The sequence below is a fragment of the Pogona vitticeps genome, chromosome 2 (genome assembly GCF_051106095.1).
Source record: "Pogona vitticeps strain Pit_001003342236 chromosome 2, PviZW2.1, whole genome shotgun sequence".
Classification (NCBI taxonomy): Eukaryota; Metazoa; Chordata; class Lepidosauria; order Squamata; family Agamidae; genus Pogona; species Pogona vitticeps.
In genome coordinates this window covers 267012151-267035199 of record NC_135784.1, presented here as the reverse complement: position 1 = coordinate 267035199, position 23049 = coordinate 267012151, and the positions used below count along the sequence as shown (strand labels likewise).

Below are 23049 nucleotides of genomic sequence, written 5' to 3'. Positions count from 1 at the left end.
CATTTTAGTTGATTCCATAACTGAACGGGAAGGAACTTACAGTCCACAACAGGATACAAAAGCTCATGTGACTAATTAAGTTTCCTACATAATCTAGGTGCTTTGAAGGCATAATTTTTTGAAATGGGAACATTTATGATAAGACTGGAATTCAGAGCAATAATCTTCATAAAGAAGGGACAACCATGCATGCAAACTAGAGAATTTGGCTGCAGCATTTGATGCAGCTGTTCCCAGAACTGATGATTTAAACCTAGTAGTGGCTTGTTTCTTCAGCAGCAAAAACTGCTGTGCTAAAATAAAGAAAGTTCCAGCAGGAACCATGATTCTTTTGAGTAAACACTCTCATCTATTAAACTTGTCTTAAATGCTTATGTATAAAATATTCACCAAGTACTAACACATAAAATCAGTGCTATATTCAGTTAATCCTTCAAAAAAGGTTTGACTGAGTATAGTAGGATTACTCTAAAGTAAATAGTTTCAAAACAGTGTTTCAACAGTGTTTCAAGTCCTGTTTCTGTCATTTTTATCCTGGGTTAAGACTTCCAATTTATGCCACCTGGGTTAAGACTTCAGTTTTACAGAAGGATTTGATAGCACTCACTTATCAGAATGTAACTGATTAATTTCACTTTGGCTCTATAGTCCTGTGAAATATTATACTGAGATTGGTATCCAGCTTTCACTGTATGCTACAAGCAACCTAAATACAAATAATGTTTCAAACTAAGGAGTCAGAAAGTGAGTAAAATCCCTAAGAAGAGACATTGGAGTTAATGTGTGCATAGCTTTCTAAATCTTTAAGAAAAGTAATTATTATTATTTTGCTAGAAGCAAAATGCATTATTTTGAATCAAAATAGTATGAAAAAATGGTATACATAATGGCAACTATATTTCACACAAATTTTTAACATAATGCAAGCTACAGTGTATCAAATACAAAATCTCCAAATGTAAAAAGAAAGAGAGATATGTCCTGGAAAAAAACCTGCACTCAAAGGAACATCTGAATAAAATTGAGACATCTGCAGTAAAGTTTTACCTTCTCCCTAGAATGTTTGAGATGAACTCAGTGTAACACTGACTTCCCAGAAAAGACAAAGTGATCAATGCAAGAACACATCAGCCTCCCTTGGACAGGCCAATCAATGCAAGAAAGAACCTTGCCCAGGGCCTTATGCAAATAGAAGCACGTCCTGCAACCTAGGGAGGGAACATGCGCAATAGATCAATGGGATCTGAAAAACCTTACAGCTATATCAGCCTCAGACAGTAAATATATAATGATGAATCCCTCACGTTCTCAGATGAACTCTTAAACTAGGTTATTTTCAACAACTAGTTGAAAATTACTGGGGATCTACATCTAAAAGTAGCACAAGATGGGAGACTAGAGTATAGCTTTAAAATAATTCCTTATTATTTCTAAAGCTAAAATAGTATTCTTACTTCATTGTTATAAGTAAGAATACTATTTTAGCTTTAGAAATAATAAGGAATTAAAATCTTTATTTCAGCAAAACTGATTTGAAAATAATAAAACATTTTAAAAGAATAATGATTTTAAAAGAATATTTCTGCCTTTTTACACACTTCTCTCTACTTACTGAATGAATTAATAATTACCATCTAGACTAGATTTCTTTAAAAAAAATCAGAATTCTGATATTGGAAATATACCCTGTAATTTATTTGTAACCCATTATGAAGGGCTTGTCCAGCAAACTGCATTATATGAAAAGGTTGGTTTTCCTTCGGTGTAAGATATTTAATGTGGCACGATTTACAAAACTATTTGTAAAACTGGACTTAATGTCATACACAGTGCTGTATCAATGCAAAAATTAACAGCACAGGTTCTTGAAAAGAAGAAATACTAAGAAATACAGCTGTGTATATTCTTCCAAATTGTCATTTCTTATATGTTGCGGAGGAGGGTGTTTCCCTAAAACTTACTTTGTGGAATCAACATCATCTCTAAAGTTCACCAAAGAGAAATATAAAACTTCTCACAGCAACAACCAGATCTGGCAAAAAAACAGCAGTCACCACAAGCAAATAAAATGACTAATAGAATCATGGAGTGGAAGGGACCTATAAGGTCACTGAATCCAACCCCTGCTCAAAGCAGGAATCTTTCCCCCACTCTCTCTAACTTGTAAAACTAGGAATAATCATCAGGTGAGGCACAAATAATACAGTGGCAGGAATCCAGAAAAAACTAGGACCCTTTCATTGCACAGCCAAAGACAGGAGCAAGATGCTTCTCAAAAGTTAGGCTTACTAAAAGGACTAACTCTGACCTGCTGAATTTGAAGCAGCTTTTGGAAGCTCAGTGTTGTCTAGTGCAGTGGATCCCAACCCTGAGTCTCCAGATGTTCCTGGACTGCAATTCCCAGAAATCCTGGCCAGCACAGCTAGTAGCAAAGGCTTCTGGGAGTTCTGGTCTAAAAACCCCTGGGTACCACCAGTCTAGCACAGTCCTTTGGCCAACATTTCACTTAATGGAGCACAAACTAAACCCCACACAACACTCCCTACTATCAGAACTTAATTCCTAATGCACAGGAAATCTGGAAACAGGGAAATGACTGAAGAAATATGTAAAATGTGTTATATTCCAGATAGATTATTTTTAAGGAGGTGAATGAATGAAACACATGCATTTTCGTATAATGGAATCATTCTGGCTACAAATATTACACAACATATATTATGCAAATTTAAATTAATCAGTGTGTACTCAAATGCCACTGATCCCTATATCATATTAAAGGATATACAATATAATTGTCTCATAAAAATGAATGAAATATTAAACATTTATGTATTAATACATTTCCACATAGCTTTACTTTCCAAAATTACCAAAGCAATATTACAATAAAAATCATCCAATATAATCAAATAGTAACACAATAAAACAAGGATGAAACAACAAAATGTTTCCTTAAGTCACTTAGCTTACTTTGTAGTCACTAACTAGATTGGCGATCAAGCAAGTAAAGTTTCAATTAAATAAAACATCCAGCACCAGAAGCCTGCCTCATCTCAATGCGGCTACAATTCTATGTGGTAGGCACCACATTGGAGATGGCCTCCTACATCTGAGTTCCCGTTTCTAGGTCCCTGACAAAATTTACTATTTGCAAACAATGTTAAAACAAGAGTCTCTCCATCTGTATTCTCGAAGGCTTTCACAGCCTGGATCTGATGGTTGTGGGTCTTTTGGGCTCTTTGGCCGTGTTCTGAAGGTTGTTCTTCCGGATGTTTCGCCAGTCTCTGTGGCCGGCATCTTCAGAGGATTGGAGTAGGGACTCTGTCTGTGCTCTGTTGCTGTTTGTTGGATAGTTGAGTATTTATAGCTGTGAAACAGCTTTTGTCCTTTTCAGGAGATAGGGTGATAGGGTGTTTTTGTTGTGATAGGGGGAGAGATTTTCTGTCACTGTGATTCAGCACCCTTCACACCCACAGTCTGGTTCCAATACGTGGATGATACCTTTGCAATTTGAAACCACGGTGAAGAAAAACTGGAAGAATTTCTAAACCATCTAAACAGCATCCACCCAAATATTCAATTCACCATGGAAAAAGAAATAGAGGGCCAGCTCCCTTTCTTAGATGTCATGGTCATATGAAAAACTAACCTGCTATTGGGACAAAAGGTCTACAGAAAACCCACCCACACAGAAAACCCACCCACACCTACACAAAAACTCCAACCACCACCCACGACAGAAAAGAGGCATAATCAAAACACTGGTAGATCGTGAAAATCGGAACTGTGAAGCTCAATTTCTCAGCACCGAACTCAGCTGCCTGAATTGGGCCCTACAGGAAAATGGCTACTCCAAGAATGAAATCAAAAGAGCCATCAAACCAAGAAAACAACATCAAACTGAAGAGGAGAAACAGTCACCCACAAATCAAGCACAGCGGTGCCTCGCATTACGATGTTAATTTGTTCCAGCGAAATCGCTGTAGAACAAAAACATCATAAACCGAAATTTAAAAGCCCATAGAAACGCATTAAAACTCGATTAATGCATTCCTATGGGCTTGAAAGTCGCCGTCCAGCAAAGATCCTCCATAGCATGGCCATTTTCGCTGCCCATGTAGCAAGGAATCCGTCCCAGAAAACAGTGGGTGGCCTTTTTTTTTACCCGCCGGCCATTTTGAAACCACCGATCAGCTGTGTGAAAATCGTCGTTTTGTGATAATCGGTTAGCGAAGCAGAGAACCGATCATCGCAAAGCAAAAAAAAAACCATAGGAAAAATCGTTTTGCAATCGCTTTTACGATTGCAAAAACTTCATTGTTATGCGATTTCATCGTAAAACGAAGCGCTCGTCTAGCGAGGCACAACTGTATTTCTGCCATACATCAAAGGGGTCACAGGGAAACTTTTGAAAAAACACAACCTACAAACAGTATTCAGACACACGACAAAAATACAACAAATGTTATGGTCAGCAAAGGACAAAAGAGACCCCCTCACCACTGCAGCAGTATACAAGATACCTTGCAGTTGTGGACAGGTATATACTGGAATCACAAAACGCAGCATTCACACCAGAATCAAAGAACATGAGAGACACTGCAGAATAAAACAAACGGAAAAATCAGCAGCAGCTGAACATGCCCTAAAACAAGCTGGACATGAAATTCTATTTCAAAATACTGAAGTACTGGACAGCAACAGCAATCATTATGTTAGACTGCACAGGAAAGCCATTGAAATCCATAAACATCAATAGAACTTCAACAAAAAAGAAGAAGGCCTAAAACGAAACACGGCCTGGCTCCCAATACGGAAAAATACAACCTGCAAAAGGTCAATGAACTCTACCCAAACACAAGGACTAGGGATCATTGCACAAAAAAGACCAGCTAATGACATCCATCAATCACAGTGACAGATATTCTCTCTCCCCCTTATCACGACAAAAACACCCTATCACCCTATCTCCTGAAAAGAACAAAAGCTGTTCCCACAGCTATAAATACTCAACTATCCAACAAACAACAACAGAGCACGGACAGAGTTCCTACTCCAATCCTCTGAAGATGCCGGCCACAGAGACTGGCGAAACATCCGGAAGAACAACCTTCAGAACACGGCCAAAGAGCCCAAAAGACCCACAACCATCAGATCCAGGCTGTGAAAGCCTTCGAGAATACAGATGGAGAGACTCTTGTTTTAACATTGTTTGCAAATAGTAAATTTTGTCAGGGACCTAGAAACGGGAACTCAGATGTAGGAGGCCATCTCCAATGTGGTGCCTATCACATAGAATTGTAGCCGCATTGAGATGAGGCAGGCTTCTGGTGCTGGATGTTTTATTTAATTGAAACTTTACTTGCTTGATCGCCAATCTAGTTAGTGACTACAAAGTAAGCTAAGTGACTTAAGGAAACATTTTGTTGTTTCATCCTTGTTTTATTGTGTTACTATTTGATTATATTGGATGATTTTTATTGTAATATTGCTTTAATATGTTTAATATTTCATTCATTTTTATGAGACAATTATATTGTATATCCTTTAATATGATATAGGGATCAGAGCCCGAAAAACCCACAAAAATCATCCGTCTCTCCATCTACTTGTATAAAACTGCATCAATCTGAAAGCCTCACTACTGTGATAAACTAAAAGGTGTGGCTAAAAATCTGAGTAACTGGTGTTCTCCATTTGTATTGAACATGAGACCAACAACAATTCATCTGACAGAAGATTCTTGCATGTCACGAGGCCAGACCATGTCATGTCACAAAGCATAGTTTAAACAATCAGTGTTTCCCTTCCATGTGAGGAATCCTAACTACTGCTTTTATATCTGGACAAGCTTAACATAACTAAGGTAAGGGTAGCCCATTACTGATAAGGAAGTTCAGAATACCATGCTGAATGGTATCAAAAGCCATCAAGGCAACTAGGAGAATATCAATGTATTACGAACAGAAAATCAGTATAAATGGATCCTCTTAAGCCCAGTCCAAGGGGCAGCAGGCAGAATAGTCACACACAGAAAAATCTTACAAGACTTAATTTAGTTTTCCTTCTCATACCCCATGAACACACAAAAGCACTCTAAAGGAACCCTGCTGTGAATGGGATATCCATGCACACCTTATGTAATGCACGCTCCACACAAATGGACAAATAAAACCGGAGGATGAAACAATCTAAAATAGTCGTTTCCTTTTCTTTTGATATGAATTACATAATATTCGGAAGTTATACTAAAAATAGAGGTTCCATTCTCTTACACTTTCATATTAACAGAATATAGTCCAGTTTTATCAGAACTACATTAATCCCTTCCCCAAGCCTATGCCATAAAAGACTTCTCAGTAGAGGATTAGGTATAAAAGCACAGCACAGACAGTATGGTAACTAATTCAGCTTCTTATGTAATAGGTTTATCAAGTCAGCATTTAAGGATTTATACTAAGTGTCTTTATAATTATGTTAATTGTTAGATAACACATAGGTCAAATCTAAACTACTCAATATTTTAACATAGCTAGGCAGTTGAAGTAAGGTACAGGGTCTTTGGTGTATTTATATATTCAGACAGAATTAGCATATATGTTTTTTGAAAATTTGATTAATTTCCTGTGATTTCTGTTAGCTCATGATACTAACTGATACTAATCTGCATCAAGTGCAAAGGAATGGTATGGCCAAAATATTAAGGTTACATTATCTTTTCACTCTATTTCCCTTTTTTCTCAAAAAGCTAATCAATGTCCAATACTATCCATTTACTTTGAACTAATCTTTTAAAAAAAACACTCAACAGTACAGCGATGATCCAGTTGCCCACATCTACCCATGAGGACTCCCCAAAAATATACATCTTGCACATGTCCTCAATATATTTTTCAGAAGGCTGGGAAATCCTGCTCCAGAGACATAGAGGGAAGAGGGAGAAGGAGAATGGTCTGTTGTCAGCCATGCAGGGGCAGCATATGGAGCAGTCCTTCTTAGAGCCAATGAAGAGGCTTTTTCCATGAGCAGATGTACAAAATGGAATCCTGGCCATACTTTACAGTTTTTGGTAAAACTCTTATCATGTACAGTGGTGCCCCGCTTAACGATTACCCCGCTCCATGATGATGTTTTTGCGATCGCTTTTGCCATCACAAAACAATGTTTAAATAAGAAAAAATCGCTTGACAACGATCAGTTCCCTGCTCTAGGAACCGATTTTTCGCTTTACGATGATCTAAAAACAGCTGATTGTTGGGTTTCAAAATGGCTTCCTGCTGTGCAAAATGGCTCCCCCGTTTTCAGGACTGATATTTCGATTTACAGGCACCAGAAAATGGCCGCCCTATGGAGGATCTTTGCTGGACGATGAGGCATTTCGCCCATTGGAATGCATTAACCAGTTTTTAATGTGTTTCAATGGTTTTTCTCCCGCTTGACGATGATTTCGTTCTACAGTGATTTTGCTGGAACAGATTATTGTTGTCAAGTGGGGCACCACTGTACTCCCTCAATGACAACTCTAATTTGCCTGATTCCTATAACCTTACATGACATAGTTCTTACCATACAAATCTGTTTCACTAGATTTGTCTTCAACTGTATCAATGGCGTTGTTCAACAGACTAAAGGTTTACACATATTTGGTCAGCAGTTTTCTTATTTGGATTCAACAAGAATGGACCATACAGGGAGAAAAAAGGACCATGTGAATAACCTGAAGCCACTTCCTAGGAGCTTATTTGGACATATAGCAGAAATGCTATAAGTGAGTTTTTACAGCCAGTGAAATTGCATTGATGGGTTCAGAAGGACCTGTTTGATATCCTCTTAAAATCTGCATCTGCCATTTTTGAGAAAACTTGAAGAACAGGTGAAATGGCACATAACTGAAAACAGGCAAATGCTGTCCCAACCTAAAAGAGAGGTTACAAAAATCTGGAAATTCTGAGTACCAGAAAGTTTGCTCTGAAATGATACTTCAGGAAAGAAGAGGTGGAGAAGGAGACTGAAATAGCAAACCTCAACAAAGGTCTTTCGTAATTGCAACCAGTGAGCATTGAGGACATTCTTGCCCTGTCCAGACTGGAAGCTAGAGTGGCAGGTGGATAATAGGCAGATACTACTTAAGATTCACGCACAATACTAAGACTTCTACTCAAATGAACATATAGCATATTCTGTAGCATAAAACACTTCCTCCCTCAAGCACAGTGAATGCAAAGTGCTGGTGACACTGAAATTACAAACTAGAGGTATTAATGACCTCCTCTCCACCACCATTTTAAAGATACATTTTTGCACCGTTTTAAAGATATATTGTCTGGTTTTCTTTCAGCATCTGAATCATCAAATGGTCCAAAAAGGGTTGGACCCATCTGGATACACTGTGGAACTGATCCAGATCAGTCAGAATCAGCCCAGTGTGATTCAGTATTCAGACAAACTGGTTGCACAGCCTGAATTTTTATGTGTAATATTTTGGGCCTATGTATGATAACTTCAGTTTAGAAATACAAAACAACTGTTCCCTCACTTCCTCTTGTCACATGGTGTTTTCACATTCAATAGTCATTTTGTGATTACTCTTTTCTTTCCAAAGTAGTTTTAAGAGAGGGTATTATATGAGACATTACAATCTTTTATAGATTTTATTATTTCCTCAAATCAGCTGTGTGGATTACAGAGAAAACACCAAAAAATTGGAAAGACATAAAACAGTATTACAAAAAACTGAATGAGACACAAAGAAAACCTGAAACTGAAGCCAGTTTAATAATATGTTGTTTGATTTTATATGGTTTTAAAAATACTCTCTCTCTCTTTTGTATTTAAAGTTGTATTTAACGCTATACTATACAGATTAATGTTTTTTTTTTTTAAATTAAAAGATAGACTGCTATGGAGAAAAAAGTCTGCACTTCTTACCTAGCACCTAAATACTACAAGACAACGTCTTTATTCGGGAAATGAATTATTTTAAAATCAATCCAGGGTTTTGAGGGCTTTTTGTTGTTGTTGTAGCTGCTGCTGCTAAATAAACATGCTTATTCAGCAAAAACATTAGTATTTTAAGTATGTAGAAAAATAGTTAATATCTTAAAAAAGAAAGATTTCAGTGACTAATTTGGAAACTATTTAGTTCAACATATGCATAACATTTATCTACATACTACAGCAAATAAATGAATTAATCATTCTGACAAAGGTCTCTTTCATGGCATGTATAGTTCCAATCTTCTATTAAACATATTCTTCAGATCTAGTTTTGCACGTGTGATAGATATGTGATATGCCAACACTATATATTATATTCTTCCTCACAGCCCAACCTCCTGCAGAGACAGCAGACTACAGAAGCTGACCCTTACTGAGACCATCTTGTCTATCTGACAAAGCTCCTTTTTAACTTCTTACTTACTGCTTACTTCCTGCGATGGAGAAAAACTTTAGCTCTGCTTGTGATAATTTCACAGGCCCTGAGTACCCTGACCCTAAAAGACCCAAGGTCAGAAGTCAAATTGTGTTCTGAAACATCTGTGTGCTTCATATTAAAGTAGAACAAAAGTGAAGAAATCTCCACCAGCATGACAAGAGAAACAAGCAAAATGGGAATGACACATTGGTCATCTGTTAGCCATGCTATCTCAAGTCACTGACTGAAAAGGGATGGTGGAGAAGGGAAGAAGCATTCATGCAAAACTACTTTGAATCTTAATCCTCCAGGCAATCATTTTATTTTTAAATTAAAAATAAACAATTTTAAAAGTCTATAAATTTAAGTTAACAAATTCAAGGCTTTATACTCCTTTCTGACAGATTTCCTGGTACCTTTAAAAGTGTTCTCCAAATAACAGTCCACAAAAAAAAACAAAAACAGAAATTTCATTCCCTACATATAAGAAGGAACAATTGACAATATCTTCTCACATTCCACTTAAAGATAACATTTTTTTAAAAAATACAAGTGGATATGCTAGTCAAATATTTGTGAATTCTACCCACAACTCATAATACACAGTTGGAGTAAAAGTGAAGCAACATCGCAATCAACATTTTGGTCTTTGAAAAGGAAAATCTGCTCCAATGCAGAAAAAAATCATATGACAAAGTTTTTATTGTTCGCTGCTTATTTTGCCAGGTATTTACTTTTCTCAAAAAGTCTATCAAATGAGCATAGTAGGAGTATCTGTTTTCTATTATCTTCATTGCATGTATCATAGTCAGTACAAAAACAAAACATGTAAAATCCATAACGTTAACAACTTCCATTATGTGACCAAAACGAAAATGACTTCTGAGGTTACATTTGCAGTTGGTTTCTGGACATAAAACTAATGCTTTTAGACTTGCAATTGTGCCTATAGTTAACTGTAGGATTAGTGTAGAAATTTATTTGTCTCTAAATGGTTTAAATTATTAGAAGCAATAAATGTATTCAAATGGTCTGAAATAGAACAAATAATGTAGAACATTCTATACTATTTTAGAAAGTAATTGAAAGTGTGAAACACTCCCACAGGATGGTATAATCTCATTTTCATATCACATACTCTCCTTTTTAATCACTGCTTTTATAAGCCTCTGTGCGTCCTGGAAAGATCTGTTGTCCTCTTAATAAAAGATAATATTCTATGATAAGGTATATAATGTAACCATCTGCCTGGTCTCATTTTACAGGTATATACAAAAGAAGACCTTGCATAATGACTTTACAGTTCAGGCATGTAAATAAAGGTGCTGAAGCTTCTTCAGGTAACCTCTTCCCATGCAATTTAAGACTTTAGATGTTAAAAGCACCACTCCAAATTGGGTACCATATTATGTCATCATTATATGGCATAATATGGTCATACAGTATTCAGTTTCCAAGGACACTCCACATATTATGCACTTCAGTCACTTCTGCGGAATTAGCCAGAGCAAAGAGGAGCAGAAACATATAGATGACAAAGATCAAACCTCTGGGTAAGGGTTCCGTTTTAGGAGAAAGGAAGAACAGAAACAAATAAAATAGTAGATTAGACGTAGTCTAGAGGGGCGGGGTAAAAATCGCATAAATAAATAAATAAATAATGAACACAGAACCTTGAAACGGCCAACTATTAGTAGCTGCGCTGCAGAGGGTGAATCAAAGTCTTAGAACACCAACGTTTAGGCCATTCCTCTAGGGCAGTGATGGCTAACCTTTAGGAGCCCAAGTGCCCAAACTGGGGAAAAAAACATGGCAGGCAGTGGCTGAAACGGAAGTGACGGTGGAAGGGGGAATCCTGGGCACGGAGGTGCCTCCAGACCACACTCCAGATCTGCCTCCAATCGTGCCCAACCCCCACCAGCACCAGTTGCTCCAGATTCTGGCTTTTGGGTTGCTAGCACCGCAGCTGCAGCCACCTCCTCAGGTTTGGCTGCCCAGCGTAGCCATGTGGCAACTTATGGCTCGCGTGCCGGCAGAGAGGGCTCTGCATGCCAGCTGTGGCACGCATGTCATAGGTTCACCTTCGCTGCCCTAGGAAGTAGCGTGGACAGTGAAACACAGTCCTTCCAAAGTCCTGTCCCACAGAGACAATAGAAAAAGATACCATGTTCAATGGTACTGAAAACTGGAAGATTTTACCAAGGAAAACTAATAGAATCTCTTGTCTAGCACAACTAGCAGAGTTAATATTTAATTTAAACACAGGATTCCCCAGGAAAGATGGCCCAAAATAGAGCTGCATTTCTCTGTCCCATACTAAAATATGTTTTTAATTTGATACTGATTTAATATTAAAATTGCTTAACTGTGTTTTAGTATTATAACCTTCTGTATGTTTTATTGGTATCTTGCTTTTATCTGTTTTTTAACTGTACCTCTATGCAATATTGTTGTAAGCTACTGGATTCCCAGCACTGGGGGGAAAGTAGAATAAAAATCAACATACAGTTCAATCTATAAAACCTCTTCAGTAGTCTCCCATATACCATTAATGGGAAACTCTTTGTCCATATGGAGCTCAAGCTTGCAGCAGGGAATTAGTGAAGAAATTATCTGATCTCTCCACTTAACAGAACCACTGAAGCTTTCTAGATATAGCTCAATGAGTTGCAGAGCCTGAGTCTGTGAGGGGCTGGGAATCCTCACTGTGCTTCCCAGGAAAGGGGTCAAATGAGATCATTGGGAGAATGTATGACTGATGGAGTTATATACGCTGCCACTTGTGTGATCTTGGGCAATCTGCACACTCCTAAAAAAGTCACCAGTAAGAGGGACTGATAAACCATTTGTATGTACTTTGTACCTAGAAAGCCCTGGAAGGGTTGCCAAAAGTTAAATTTGACTTGATCACAATATTTCATCAGGTAGCAAAGGGGGCAAGGTCAGCCAGACAAAAAAAAAATCATGTTTAAACACTATATTCTATCCAGGTATGATCTCTCGCTTGCTACTGTGCAAGCGGAATTCACGCCATTGAAAACAAATGGATTTCTGCTTGAGCAAGGACAAAACACCTACTTCTGCAAATTCAACACAATTCCAGCTACTCATAGAGCAAACCATTATACAAAAGCAAAGAAGGGATTCTGTGTGGTGAATTAATTTACAGCACACAAAGGAAAGACAGTGTCAAGTCCATTATATATCTATACATAAAAATAAAGTATTATAACACTTACCAATTCCACAAATGCAAGCCCACCATAACTGTGAGCAACAAAAAAAACATTTTCAGCTGCTGACTGGGAGATAAAGTGGTCCCATATATAAATGCCATGTTCTTCAGGGGAGCCATTTTCCTAGAAAAACAAGGTAACACTAATTATAATTATATAGAGCTCAAAATGTACTAAGTGCATCAAAGGAGGCCAAAATGCAGTCCCTATCCAAAGCTTCATAATCCAAATAGACCATCAACGCAGAGAAAAAGGATAAAAGGCGAATGGGTGGAATATGCAACTTCACAACAACAAACAAGTCATGCCTGTTCATAATTACTGAAAATTGCCGCTGCCTGTAAAGTCATCCCTGTGGCAGTGATGATAACTACCGTATTTTTTGCGCCATAAGACGCACTTTCCCCCCAAATAGTGGGGGAGAAAGTATGTGCGTCTTATGGAACGAATACAGAAAAAAGGGGTTCCACTACCACCACCCAGAAACCCCCTACTGCCATGCTGGGAGGCCTCTGAACTAGCACCAGAGACTGCTTGCTGTTTAGACCCCACCATTCTGCACTGCTGGCTTTCCAGGATCTGTTTCCTGCAGCCCACCTGGAAAACCAGCAAGGCTAACAGGCCTATGGTAGCAGGCAGTGAAAATAGCCAAGGACCAAAGGGGAAAGAGTAATTCTAGAAAGAACAGGGGAAACCACAAACATAATCCCCCACTTAGGCAGTTGATTTCCCCACATTTGGGAAAATCACAGGGGTCAACACATCCAGAATACAATAGATTAGCCTTACCCCAGGAAAACCACTTTTACAACAGTGGTATCTCCCCTGCCAAGTATGAGTTGGAATGTCCCTAACCACCTGCCCCTTTATGTGGCCTGTCCCCCAAAGGCATAGTGACCTCCAGCTACACCTCCTGATCAGAACAGGGCTGCACAGCCCCAGTCCCGAAAGAGGCCAAGAGAGCTCTTCAGTGTTTTGGGGTGCCCCATAGGACCCCCATCAGGGGCTGGATGTTCCTCCCACAATCCTCCAGTGCACAGATATTAGCATACCTAATATGCGGGGAAGGAAGGGAAAGGGGGGAAATTTAAACTTTCAGTTAGTGAAGAGGCTGCTTGTCCGCTTGCTTGCTAGTACAAGCAGTTAGAGAGCTGGGGGAGAGAGTCCTGGGACTAATGGTTGTTCTGGGTTTTTCGGGCTTCTTGGCCGTGTTCTGAAAGTGATTCTTCCTAACGTTTCGCCAATCTCTGTGGCTGGCATCTTCAGAGGACAGCAAACTGAGTTTGCTGTCCTCTGAAGATGCCAGCCACAGAGACTGGCGAAACGTTAGGAAGAACCACTTTCAGAACACGGCCAAGAAGCCCGAAAAACCCAGAACAACCATTAGATCCCGGACGTGAAAGCCTTCGCGAATACAGTCCTGGGACTGCCTGGTATTGTCATTTTAAAATGTAAAATTTAGTTTAAAAGCTGTTTGTTTGGGGTTAGTGCTTGGGTAAAAATGTGCTCTGTTTGAGTTGAAACCTGCTTGTGTAGAAACGTGCATAGGGGTACTTGCTTTAAAAGCTCTCTGCAAAGCCTTTCAGACCACCGCCAATCAGCTGTCAGGTGGGGAGAGGGGAGGGGGAAGGAGCTGAGAAGAGCATGGAGAAGAGCACAAAATGGCTGCCAGCTGCCGGCTGCCTTTTAGCTGTTTGGGGCTCTTTTTTGTTCTGGGGTCTACCAAGGCACTGTGAAGAGCAAGGCTCAGTCTACAGTACCTGGTAAGTGACTTTCTTTTATGTTTTTTAAAGTTTCTGACCTTTTCCTCCTCATAAAAATGCATTAATTAATTTTCAATGCATTTTTATGGGAAATTTGGATTCAACTTGCAAACTTTTCGACTAGTTCTGGGCATCTAATAGAGAATGTATTTCCAAAGGGTGTTGCAGCAAGGAAACTAACTCTGCCTCCTGACTTCTAACTGGATTACAGTACCTGCTTCCTGATTTCAGGTACTATAGTTTGTATTCAGTTTCTTTGGCTTTGTGTGGCCTAACCTTTGTGCCTTGCATGCTATAAATGTTCAATTATGTCAGAAACACAAGATCTGGTCTTATACTAAGCATGTGCTACTGCTGGTGAATGGGATCAGTTTAAGCTTTGTGTTGCTGTTCTTTTGCATAACCTAAAGTAAATAAAGAAAACCAGCTGTTAAATAGTTTAATTCCACTATTTATCCTCCACACAACTAAAAGGGACCTCTCAATGCAGTGCCAAATCAGACAAACCATTTCTAACTTAATATAGGCTTGAGCTGTAGATGGGCAGAGTTGCACAACAATCTTATCTGTCATTGAGACATTTTTATAAGCATGGGGAGGAGGTGGATGAAAGGAAATGTAAAATATAGGTAGAGTGGTATAGGTCTTATCACTGGCTGATAATGGTCTATATTAATGCCACTGTTGACTGCTGTTCACTTTACATGGTTCAAATGTTATTCTGTTATAGTTTATTAAATATTTTATTACACTATTTGGTTCAGAATATATTTTCCCTGTGTTCCTCCTCTAAAAATTAAGTGTGTCTTAATGTCCGGTGCGTCTTATGGAGCAAAAAATACGGTAATTTTTTTTCCCAGTCCCACAGCTCCTAACAGTTTCCTTCCAGTGAGAGGAACTACACGGGAGCCTTAGGACCTTGGGCTGTGGGGGGTAGGACTGAGAAATATTTTATTTCTGAAAAATCAGCCATAGGTGGCCATAACTTATGGCAATAGGATTTCAGCCAGTATTTTAAAACTATTCAGATCTCTAGAAATTGAAATGCAGTACTCCAAACTTTCAAACAGGTGAGGAAAGCACATTCCTAATACTTCCATGGAAACCAAAATGACTTAAAATTATACCTGAGATGCTCAGCATACCTTCTCTACTTGTATGCGCCACTACACAACCAACCACCACCACCACCTTCATTAAGTTTCAGGATATTTGTGAACAGGGGCTCCTTCTCTTGGATTATCACGATAAACAATCACAATTTCTTTTTATACTATAACTTTACTTCAGCTAAGCGCTAACTTTACACTGTCCTTTTGAAAGTAAGCATGTTCCTGGTGAAATACACTTTTGCTTATTTTCATGGGACTACATAAACCACACACCACAGCACTGAACATAAATAAAATACAATAATTTATGACTGCTATATATAAAATAATAAGCAGAATTTGTAAATCAAATGTTTCATTTTAAAAAAGATGTAAAAATTCATTGAACAGATGAAAACAGAATACAAGAATAATTTTCCAAATTGTCAATTTCTTCAATATACAATCATAAGACTTTTCTCTTCAGTAGCTGGCTGCCTAACAGTTGAGTGGCCAGCTTTGTTTGTTGTTTGTTTCTTTTTCATCTCCCTTTCCAGTTTTTATATTTTTCGTTTTTATTAATGTAAGCCACCTTGACTACACTTGAGGAGAAGATCGCCCCTTTCCCTTCTCTTCACTCCCAAAACCTGTCAGTGTAGAATTAAAAAGACAACTATTCAACCTCCACCTGCACATAGCCCTGTCCCCCTACCTCCCTAAGAATATGATGGCACTGAAAAGGTCAATTACATTCCCATTTTTATTTATTTATTTTTAGAATTTAAACTCATGCTCAGTTGCCTTTAACATTTTAAGACTCCTGTAACAATATTTTGCAACAGACCACGGAAGTCATCCAAGTGTATCAAAATGACTACCTTGCATGCTGTTGGTCTTAATTTCATTCCTCAACTAGTATAAACAGCGGACTATCTAGTCTAGATGAAAGAATAACTGGGGGTCCTGTTAATGGGGGACAAGATGGCACAGAACAGCAGCAGCGGCAGCATATTGATCCCTTTTCAACTATCAGCCTGCACTGATCTATGAATCTCAATGGCCACAGATAATCTGGATTATTTTTATCCCATTCCTACAACTGTTTTTTTCTCCAGGCCTTAACAGTACAGTACTATTGCTTCATTTGTAAATATTTGTTCGGGCAAATGTACTAACAATGTGTATAAATCAGTTCTAACAACACTAAAAACTTACTAGAAGAAGCTCTCCACGAGCAGTGAAATATACGGTATTCATTTTTGTTATTTTAATAACATTTTGATTTTATTGCACTGGAAAGCCTTGTGTTATCTGGACAACAGTGCAACCCTAACATGCAGCAAACTAACAGATTATGTCAAAGAATGTGTCTGATCCATTTGAAACTGCTTTGCTGATTAAAAAGTGGATTCTTACACTCTGTTAAAAGCAGATTTCTCTCTCTCTCATCTACCAATATAACAATAAAGAAAAAAGTGTGAAACTCAAAGAACTTTATATATTAGTAATTCTCACAGCACACCAAGAAGTATAGAGTAGAACAAGCTGTGAACTATCCAGTTCCCTTATGTGGAGATGCCCTGGAGATAACATGTTGCCACTGCATAAAGATAGATGGACATAAGATTTAAATTCTTTTACTTCTATTTTATAGATCTTTAACTAGGAAATCAGAAAACAGCAACATTGTTACTAAAACATTACTTGTAGAACACAAAGAATGTAGTGACTTTATCTGACTAGTCATCTTTTCATGCAACTGTTTGTAATGCAGCAACACTATTAAATACTGAGACACTGTATTGAATTTGATACATACATTCATCCTATTTTTTCTATTTCTCTCAAACAGGAGCAAGTTAAAGAAGACATCAGATATTTGGTCTAGCTGGACTATCACACAACTCTTATAAAGGGTCATTTATTGTCAACTCCCTGTGTGAAGGCTGCTGATTAGTAATATTTCTATATTACCATGTGACATTATTATTACTGCATTTTGGTTTGTCTTGTGTATCCTTTTGGAAGAGTTTATATCTTTTAAGGTGGGATTTTTAAAAAACTCAGTTACTGAACTCAGTTACTCATGCATCAAATGAAAATTTGGGTCCTTATTACAGGCACCATACAGTGGTTCAAGTGAAACCTGCTTAGATCCATGACCCAATTTTTCATAGTGATCAGGAAATATACAGAACACAATGCAATACAAATGTGAAGTTAAGCCATCTGAATAAAAACAGTCAAATCAACCTGTTCCACAATATCAAGAGTGAAGAATTTCCCACTACTCAGGATCCAAGAAGAAGAAATATAACTGTTCTGTATACTAACATAAAATTGTGATATTGGAAAGGCCTAAAAGTGATATTACAACTAAAGCCATGAAAGGCAACTCATAAAGAGTGCCATGATACTCTAAACAGAATATGGGTCATGGGCATAGTCTCCTACTAATTTTCTTTTATGCATGATGCACAGAACTGAATGGGGATTTGTGGTGCATTTGATTTCAACTCTCCATACCCACTATTCTTGAGACTAATTCAAGTATGTCTCTGCTCCAAGATGGTCCAAAATGCATATGACAGAGGAATAAACAACGAGACTCCTGCAAGAGTCAAGTAAAATCCTCTGTATATCAAATAATGTTTTAGGGACATTTTTAACAAGTCTCTTTGGGACATAACAAATGAAGTACCCTTATTTCCTGTCTATCTAAAAAACTGCAGTATCCTTTGACAATGCGACAGGCAAAACATATAGCATTTTAATGAATCAAACCATTAGTATACATAGATAAGAAGTATGCATACAGTATATACAGTGTTTCCTAGAGCTTTCAAAACACAGGTTAAAACCATGAATGGAATATTGCCATCATTAATTCTTAAACACCAAGCTGAAGGCAGGCAGAAGCCAAAGCCTTATCAACTACACCAGATACTAATACCTAGACACTGCAGGGTCTGCAGTTATGATGGACTACCTGAGCTGATAACACATGAAATTATCTAAACAACATTTGCATATTTGTGTAATTATTTCCTAAGGTTAATTAGCTCCAGCAAAGCAGTTTGCCCTTTGAGACTGCTTTCAGTGACAGGTTCACATATTTTCTGTTTTGATGCCAAATTATACAGGGTTTTTTTTTCCTTGTTGTTGTTCTATCAACCTGTTGCTGGGAAGTTACAAATCCTGCAATGGTTTCATTGTTTTGATACATTTCAAAATGCCGTATAAAACTGGAGAATTTTATCCTGACAAGTAGTTCACACTCACATTAATGAATTTCAAGCAGTTGAACTTGTTACACGCTTCACCTTTTAGAAAATCAGTTCAGGTGTGTATGTTGCATTTAAGCACTCTTTTTCTTCTCTATAAATGTGAACCCATACCATACGTTGAAACAATTGTCTTTATACTTTAGTATGGAGTGCTGGGTGTCAACAGCATGCAATGGCAACACAATTTTCAAGGACTTTTTATTCTTTTCTGTAAACGTTTACTTTACTACATGGACATGTATGTTAATAAATGTTACGTTTGGGAGAGACAACATTTGGCTTTTTCCTCTGTGTCCTTTTGAATATTCATTTCTCAAAGAAATTTCAAATTTATCTCATAAGGCAAGCTCCAGTGGCAGCCTTTCTTTGTCAGAAAAGCACATTCTGTAATGTTCTCCCAAAACTAATTCTAGAAATCTGAAAAATAGTTTTCTGAGCACCCAAGAGAGCTATGTGGTGGAGAGGAAGGTAAGAAAATCTCTAAGATTCTATGAGTTCTAGATTCAGCACGTAACTCACAAATTATCATTATATGTATCTTAAAGTTTCAAAAATGTATGTCAAGGTATTCTGCTATTTTATTTCTCAATCTTTAAACTTGTATCGCACCCTAATGTCTAATAAAATTAAAATGTCACGTATTAAAAATAACATGAAACAGCAAGATTAAAATGTTAGTAGCAGAATCAAAGGAAAGAATAGCTAAATGCTGAGAGGCTTTTTTCAGTCCTAAAGTGAATTTAAGTACATTCATAAGTCTTCCATCTGTTAACATGGATCTAAATCATTGTTGGATTATGGCAGTTACACACTATACTCTCACATGACTACATGAAGAAACATACAAAACTCTGAAGATTCTTATAGTACTTGTATGGGATCTAAAAAGCTGAAATTTGAAATGCACAATGAAAGACACTATGATTATTAGAAAAGACCACAAAAAAGTAGGGGGAGGGGGGTTGTACAGGTCTCTATCTCAAAACAGGTGACAAAGCATAAACTATACTTGGTTTGTAATTTTCACCTAAGCTAGAAAGCCAGAACACGTGTACCCTATACATACATGTATCCTAGCACTCAAATTCCTATGAAAAGTTTAACCATGGAATATCTTTACATATATTTAAGACATCTAATAATAGAAGATAGCACTCCAACACAGAACAAACTGTACCTCACATGCAATGGAAAGTTGGAATTCTTTCAACATAACTGATTCAGTTTTGAGGGGATCTGCAGTTAAGAATATGCATCTTATTTGATTAATATACACCGACTTGAAAGCCACAGCAGGAATCTGAATCACAAGGCATTTAATATAAAACATACATAAACAGCACCAAGCAACTATTATACAACCCAGAAAGAAAACATATCCATGTGTCTTTTGAATTCAAAAAGGTTACACATAGGCAACTTTCTGCAATAATGTCTCACAAGTTTCTTCTTAGAAATAAATAGCTCAGAGATACTTTTGTCCTTTGACAGAAAGATTTCTTTCTCCAGGCAATAAGCAGTTTCACCATGATCCAAATTTTTATCAAAGTCCAAACAAAAAGGCAAAGGCGGCTTTGTTCTAGCCATGCAAATCACCTATAAAAGTTTATGTTGCATTGTAATATTTACATCTTATGCTGTGGATGATTCTGAAATCCAGAATTACCACTGATGTGTTAATCATTACTATTCTAGTCTGCTATTCAGTGTAACGAAGTTATTGATCAAGCTGATATTTTTCAGTTCTGTTTGACACAGAATGAGAGTAAAACAAACAAAATAGAGAGCTCTAGTACCAGTTCAGATAGGCCATTATCAGCGTATCATGGAAAAAGACAGGGCATTGGAACAAGGGCACTGTGCAGAAGGCGAGGAAGAACAAAGGGAATGTAAGAGTGGCCTGATGAGTTGATGTCAGACGTGAGCAGAATGCAGGCTTTTGATCCATGAACAGGTATCTAAGATTTACTGAGAAATCATTCCAGATGCTACCAAAATGCTCAGATAAGACGCAGGACAAATTAATGGAGGGCAGGTCTACCTGAGAATATTAGCCATAAGAACCTAATCATGCTTCTAATTAGGTCAGCAGATACTTGAGGCAAAAATGCATGACTATCATGACCATCACCTAAATGTGAATGGTCATTTTCTAAAACAAAATGCCAGACAGAATGGTAACAGTACTTGCTAAGAGGTGATCATTAAATTCAATACAGGATAGAAAATAGAGGCAAAAGGAGTAGCAAATGAAGCACGGGCACAGTTGCCACATGTAACAGTTTCAATGGAAGAAAAAATTAAATTACTCAACTAACAAATGCAGAATAGTCTAATTGTTAAATCCATATGTAAACTTTACATTTTTTTTAACATTCACATTTACAGTTTTAATGGCCAGAATTCTATTGATTATTCACACTGGCATAAGAGTAATGACTTATATCCAAGGAATAAACTGCTGCCAGTTAATAAATTGCCACCTGTACTTCTCATGTCACACCAAGTTAAGCAACTGGCATGTGGCAAGGAATACAAGTGGCAACTTCTTAATCAGTAGCAGTTCGCCACTGTGACATGCTATTGCACTTAGGTCTGAAAATCTGATGCCTGAACAGCTTCCTAAGAGCCCTATAGACCTTTACACACCTCTAGGAAAAATCAGAAGCATGTGTTCATCACAGTTGACATTTATCCACTTAGGGTAGATTCCAGGATGAAATCAGATAACCATTTCCAATCATATCAAAATTCATCTGGGTATCGAGCGGTGGGGCTTTGTCGCAGTGCAGCCAGCAACTCCAGGGGAAAGCTCCTGGGAAAAGCTGAAACCGCCCAGTTTGGGGTTCCCTTAGAAATAAGGGGACTGAAGGAGAGACCAGGAGAGGTTTCTATGAAGCATTTGGTGAGCAACAGATGGGGGAGAGCGGGCAGCAACCCAGTATTTCTTCCATCTGTAAAATTCACTCGAGCACAGATTGGATGCGGCAGCCATCTTGGCACTGAGCTGTGAGTACCCCCCTGGAGGAGAATAGAACAAGTATTATGGCATGGAAAATATATAGAAACAAAGTAATTTGAAGCTTTTGATTATGAACAGCCCCATTAAGCTGAAAAAGAAAGCAGAGTAAAAATATTTGGCCGAAAGAAGGAAAGGAGCAGTGAGCTTTTGCTTACCAGCCTGCTTCTTCAAAAGTGAAACTGACTCTTAAACAGCAGGCTGGCTCAAGGCCAAAAGAGAGACAGTGACGGAAAAGTTTTTTGTTCTTGGAAAAAATCCCAGAGGGAAATACCGATGGACAGGATTTATGAGACTGAAACTTTGTGAATGCAGTTCAGGTTGGATCTCTCTACCTAGACTGTGTGGGACTCTGAAAATAGATGTTTGTCATGGTTTTGGAGAAGATGCAATGAGTTTCTTTTCTTTCTTCTTCTTCTTTTTTTAGAAGCATGAGAACAGACTGAGAAATAAAACATCAAGATGTGACCGACTGGACTGAGGAGCCGGGAAGACCAGGACTGGAGTTTTTCTTTATGGATTCTTTGGACCAATTGAAAGAATGTTAGTCGGATTATAAGGAGATTTGTTGGAGAGAATGAAACGTTGTGATGGCGGTGTAGTTTGGACTTTGTTGGCTTGACTGTGTGGGACTCTGATAATAGAATTTTGTTGGCTTTTTTGCAGAAAAAAGGATATTTTTGCCACGGTTGTAATTTAAAATGCTGGGCTAAAAGTTGGTTTGATATATGATAACATCTGTGTATGGATGGGAGGAAGAACCTAGGGGAGGTTTGTGATTGTGGGTTTGGTTTGTGAAGGGTATAGTACTATTTATATTAACCCTACTCATTGGAAAGATCAAAATGGCTCAAAATTTGGGAATAATGGCACAAAAATCAGACAAGGAATGGCAGATTAACATGCAGAAGAAAATAACAGCAGGATTTCAACAAATAAATCAGTTACGAGGTCAGATGAAAGAGAGGTCATCAGATGTTAAACAACAGTTAAGTGAAACTGTATTAACTCCAGAACAGTTCTTATTGAGTAAGATACCAGGTAACATAGATGTGATAAAGAGTTATCCAGTGACTTATTCAATTACTACAGTCAGAAAATGTGATACTAAAAATTGGATTGTTGTTTTGGATTCATCCTCCTCTTTCAAAAACTGGAAGAAAGCAGAGTCACTGAAACAAGAGGAACCTTTTGAGAAATTATGGGATGAGAGAGTAGGGAGGCGGGGCTTTGTT

General features: G+C 37.8%; 1 protein-coding gene and 1 pseudogene across 11 annotated transcripts in view; both read right to left on the bottom strand.

Moving 5' to 3' along the window:
- ARB2A (ARB2 cotranscriptional regulator A) overlaps window positions 1-23049 on the bottom strand; it is a 274609-nt gene that overhangs the window by 139919 nt on the left and 111641 nt on the right. For all 11 annotated transcript variants that reach the window (XM_020793259.3, XM_078386307.1, XM_078386306.1 and 8 more), the window contains one exon: window positions 12658-12777. In XM_020793259.3, coding sequence (XP_020648918.1) covers window positions 12658-12777 — 120 coding nt within the window. The remainder of the gene's footprint in view (window positions 1-12657; window positions 12778-23049) is intronic.
- On the bottom strand, window positions 13340-13494 carry LOC140705168 (U1 spliceosomal RNA; annotated as a pseudogene).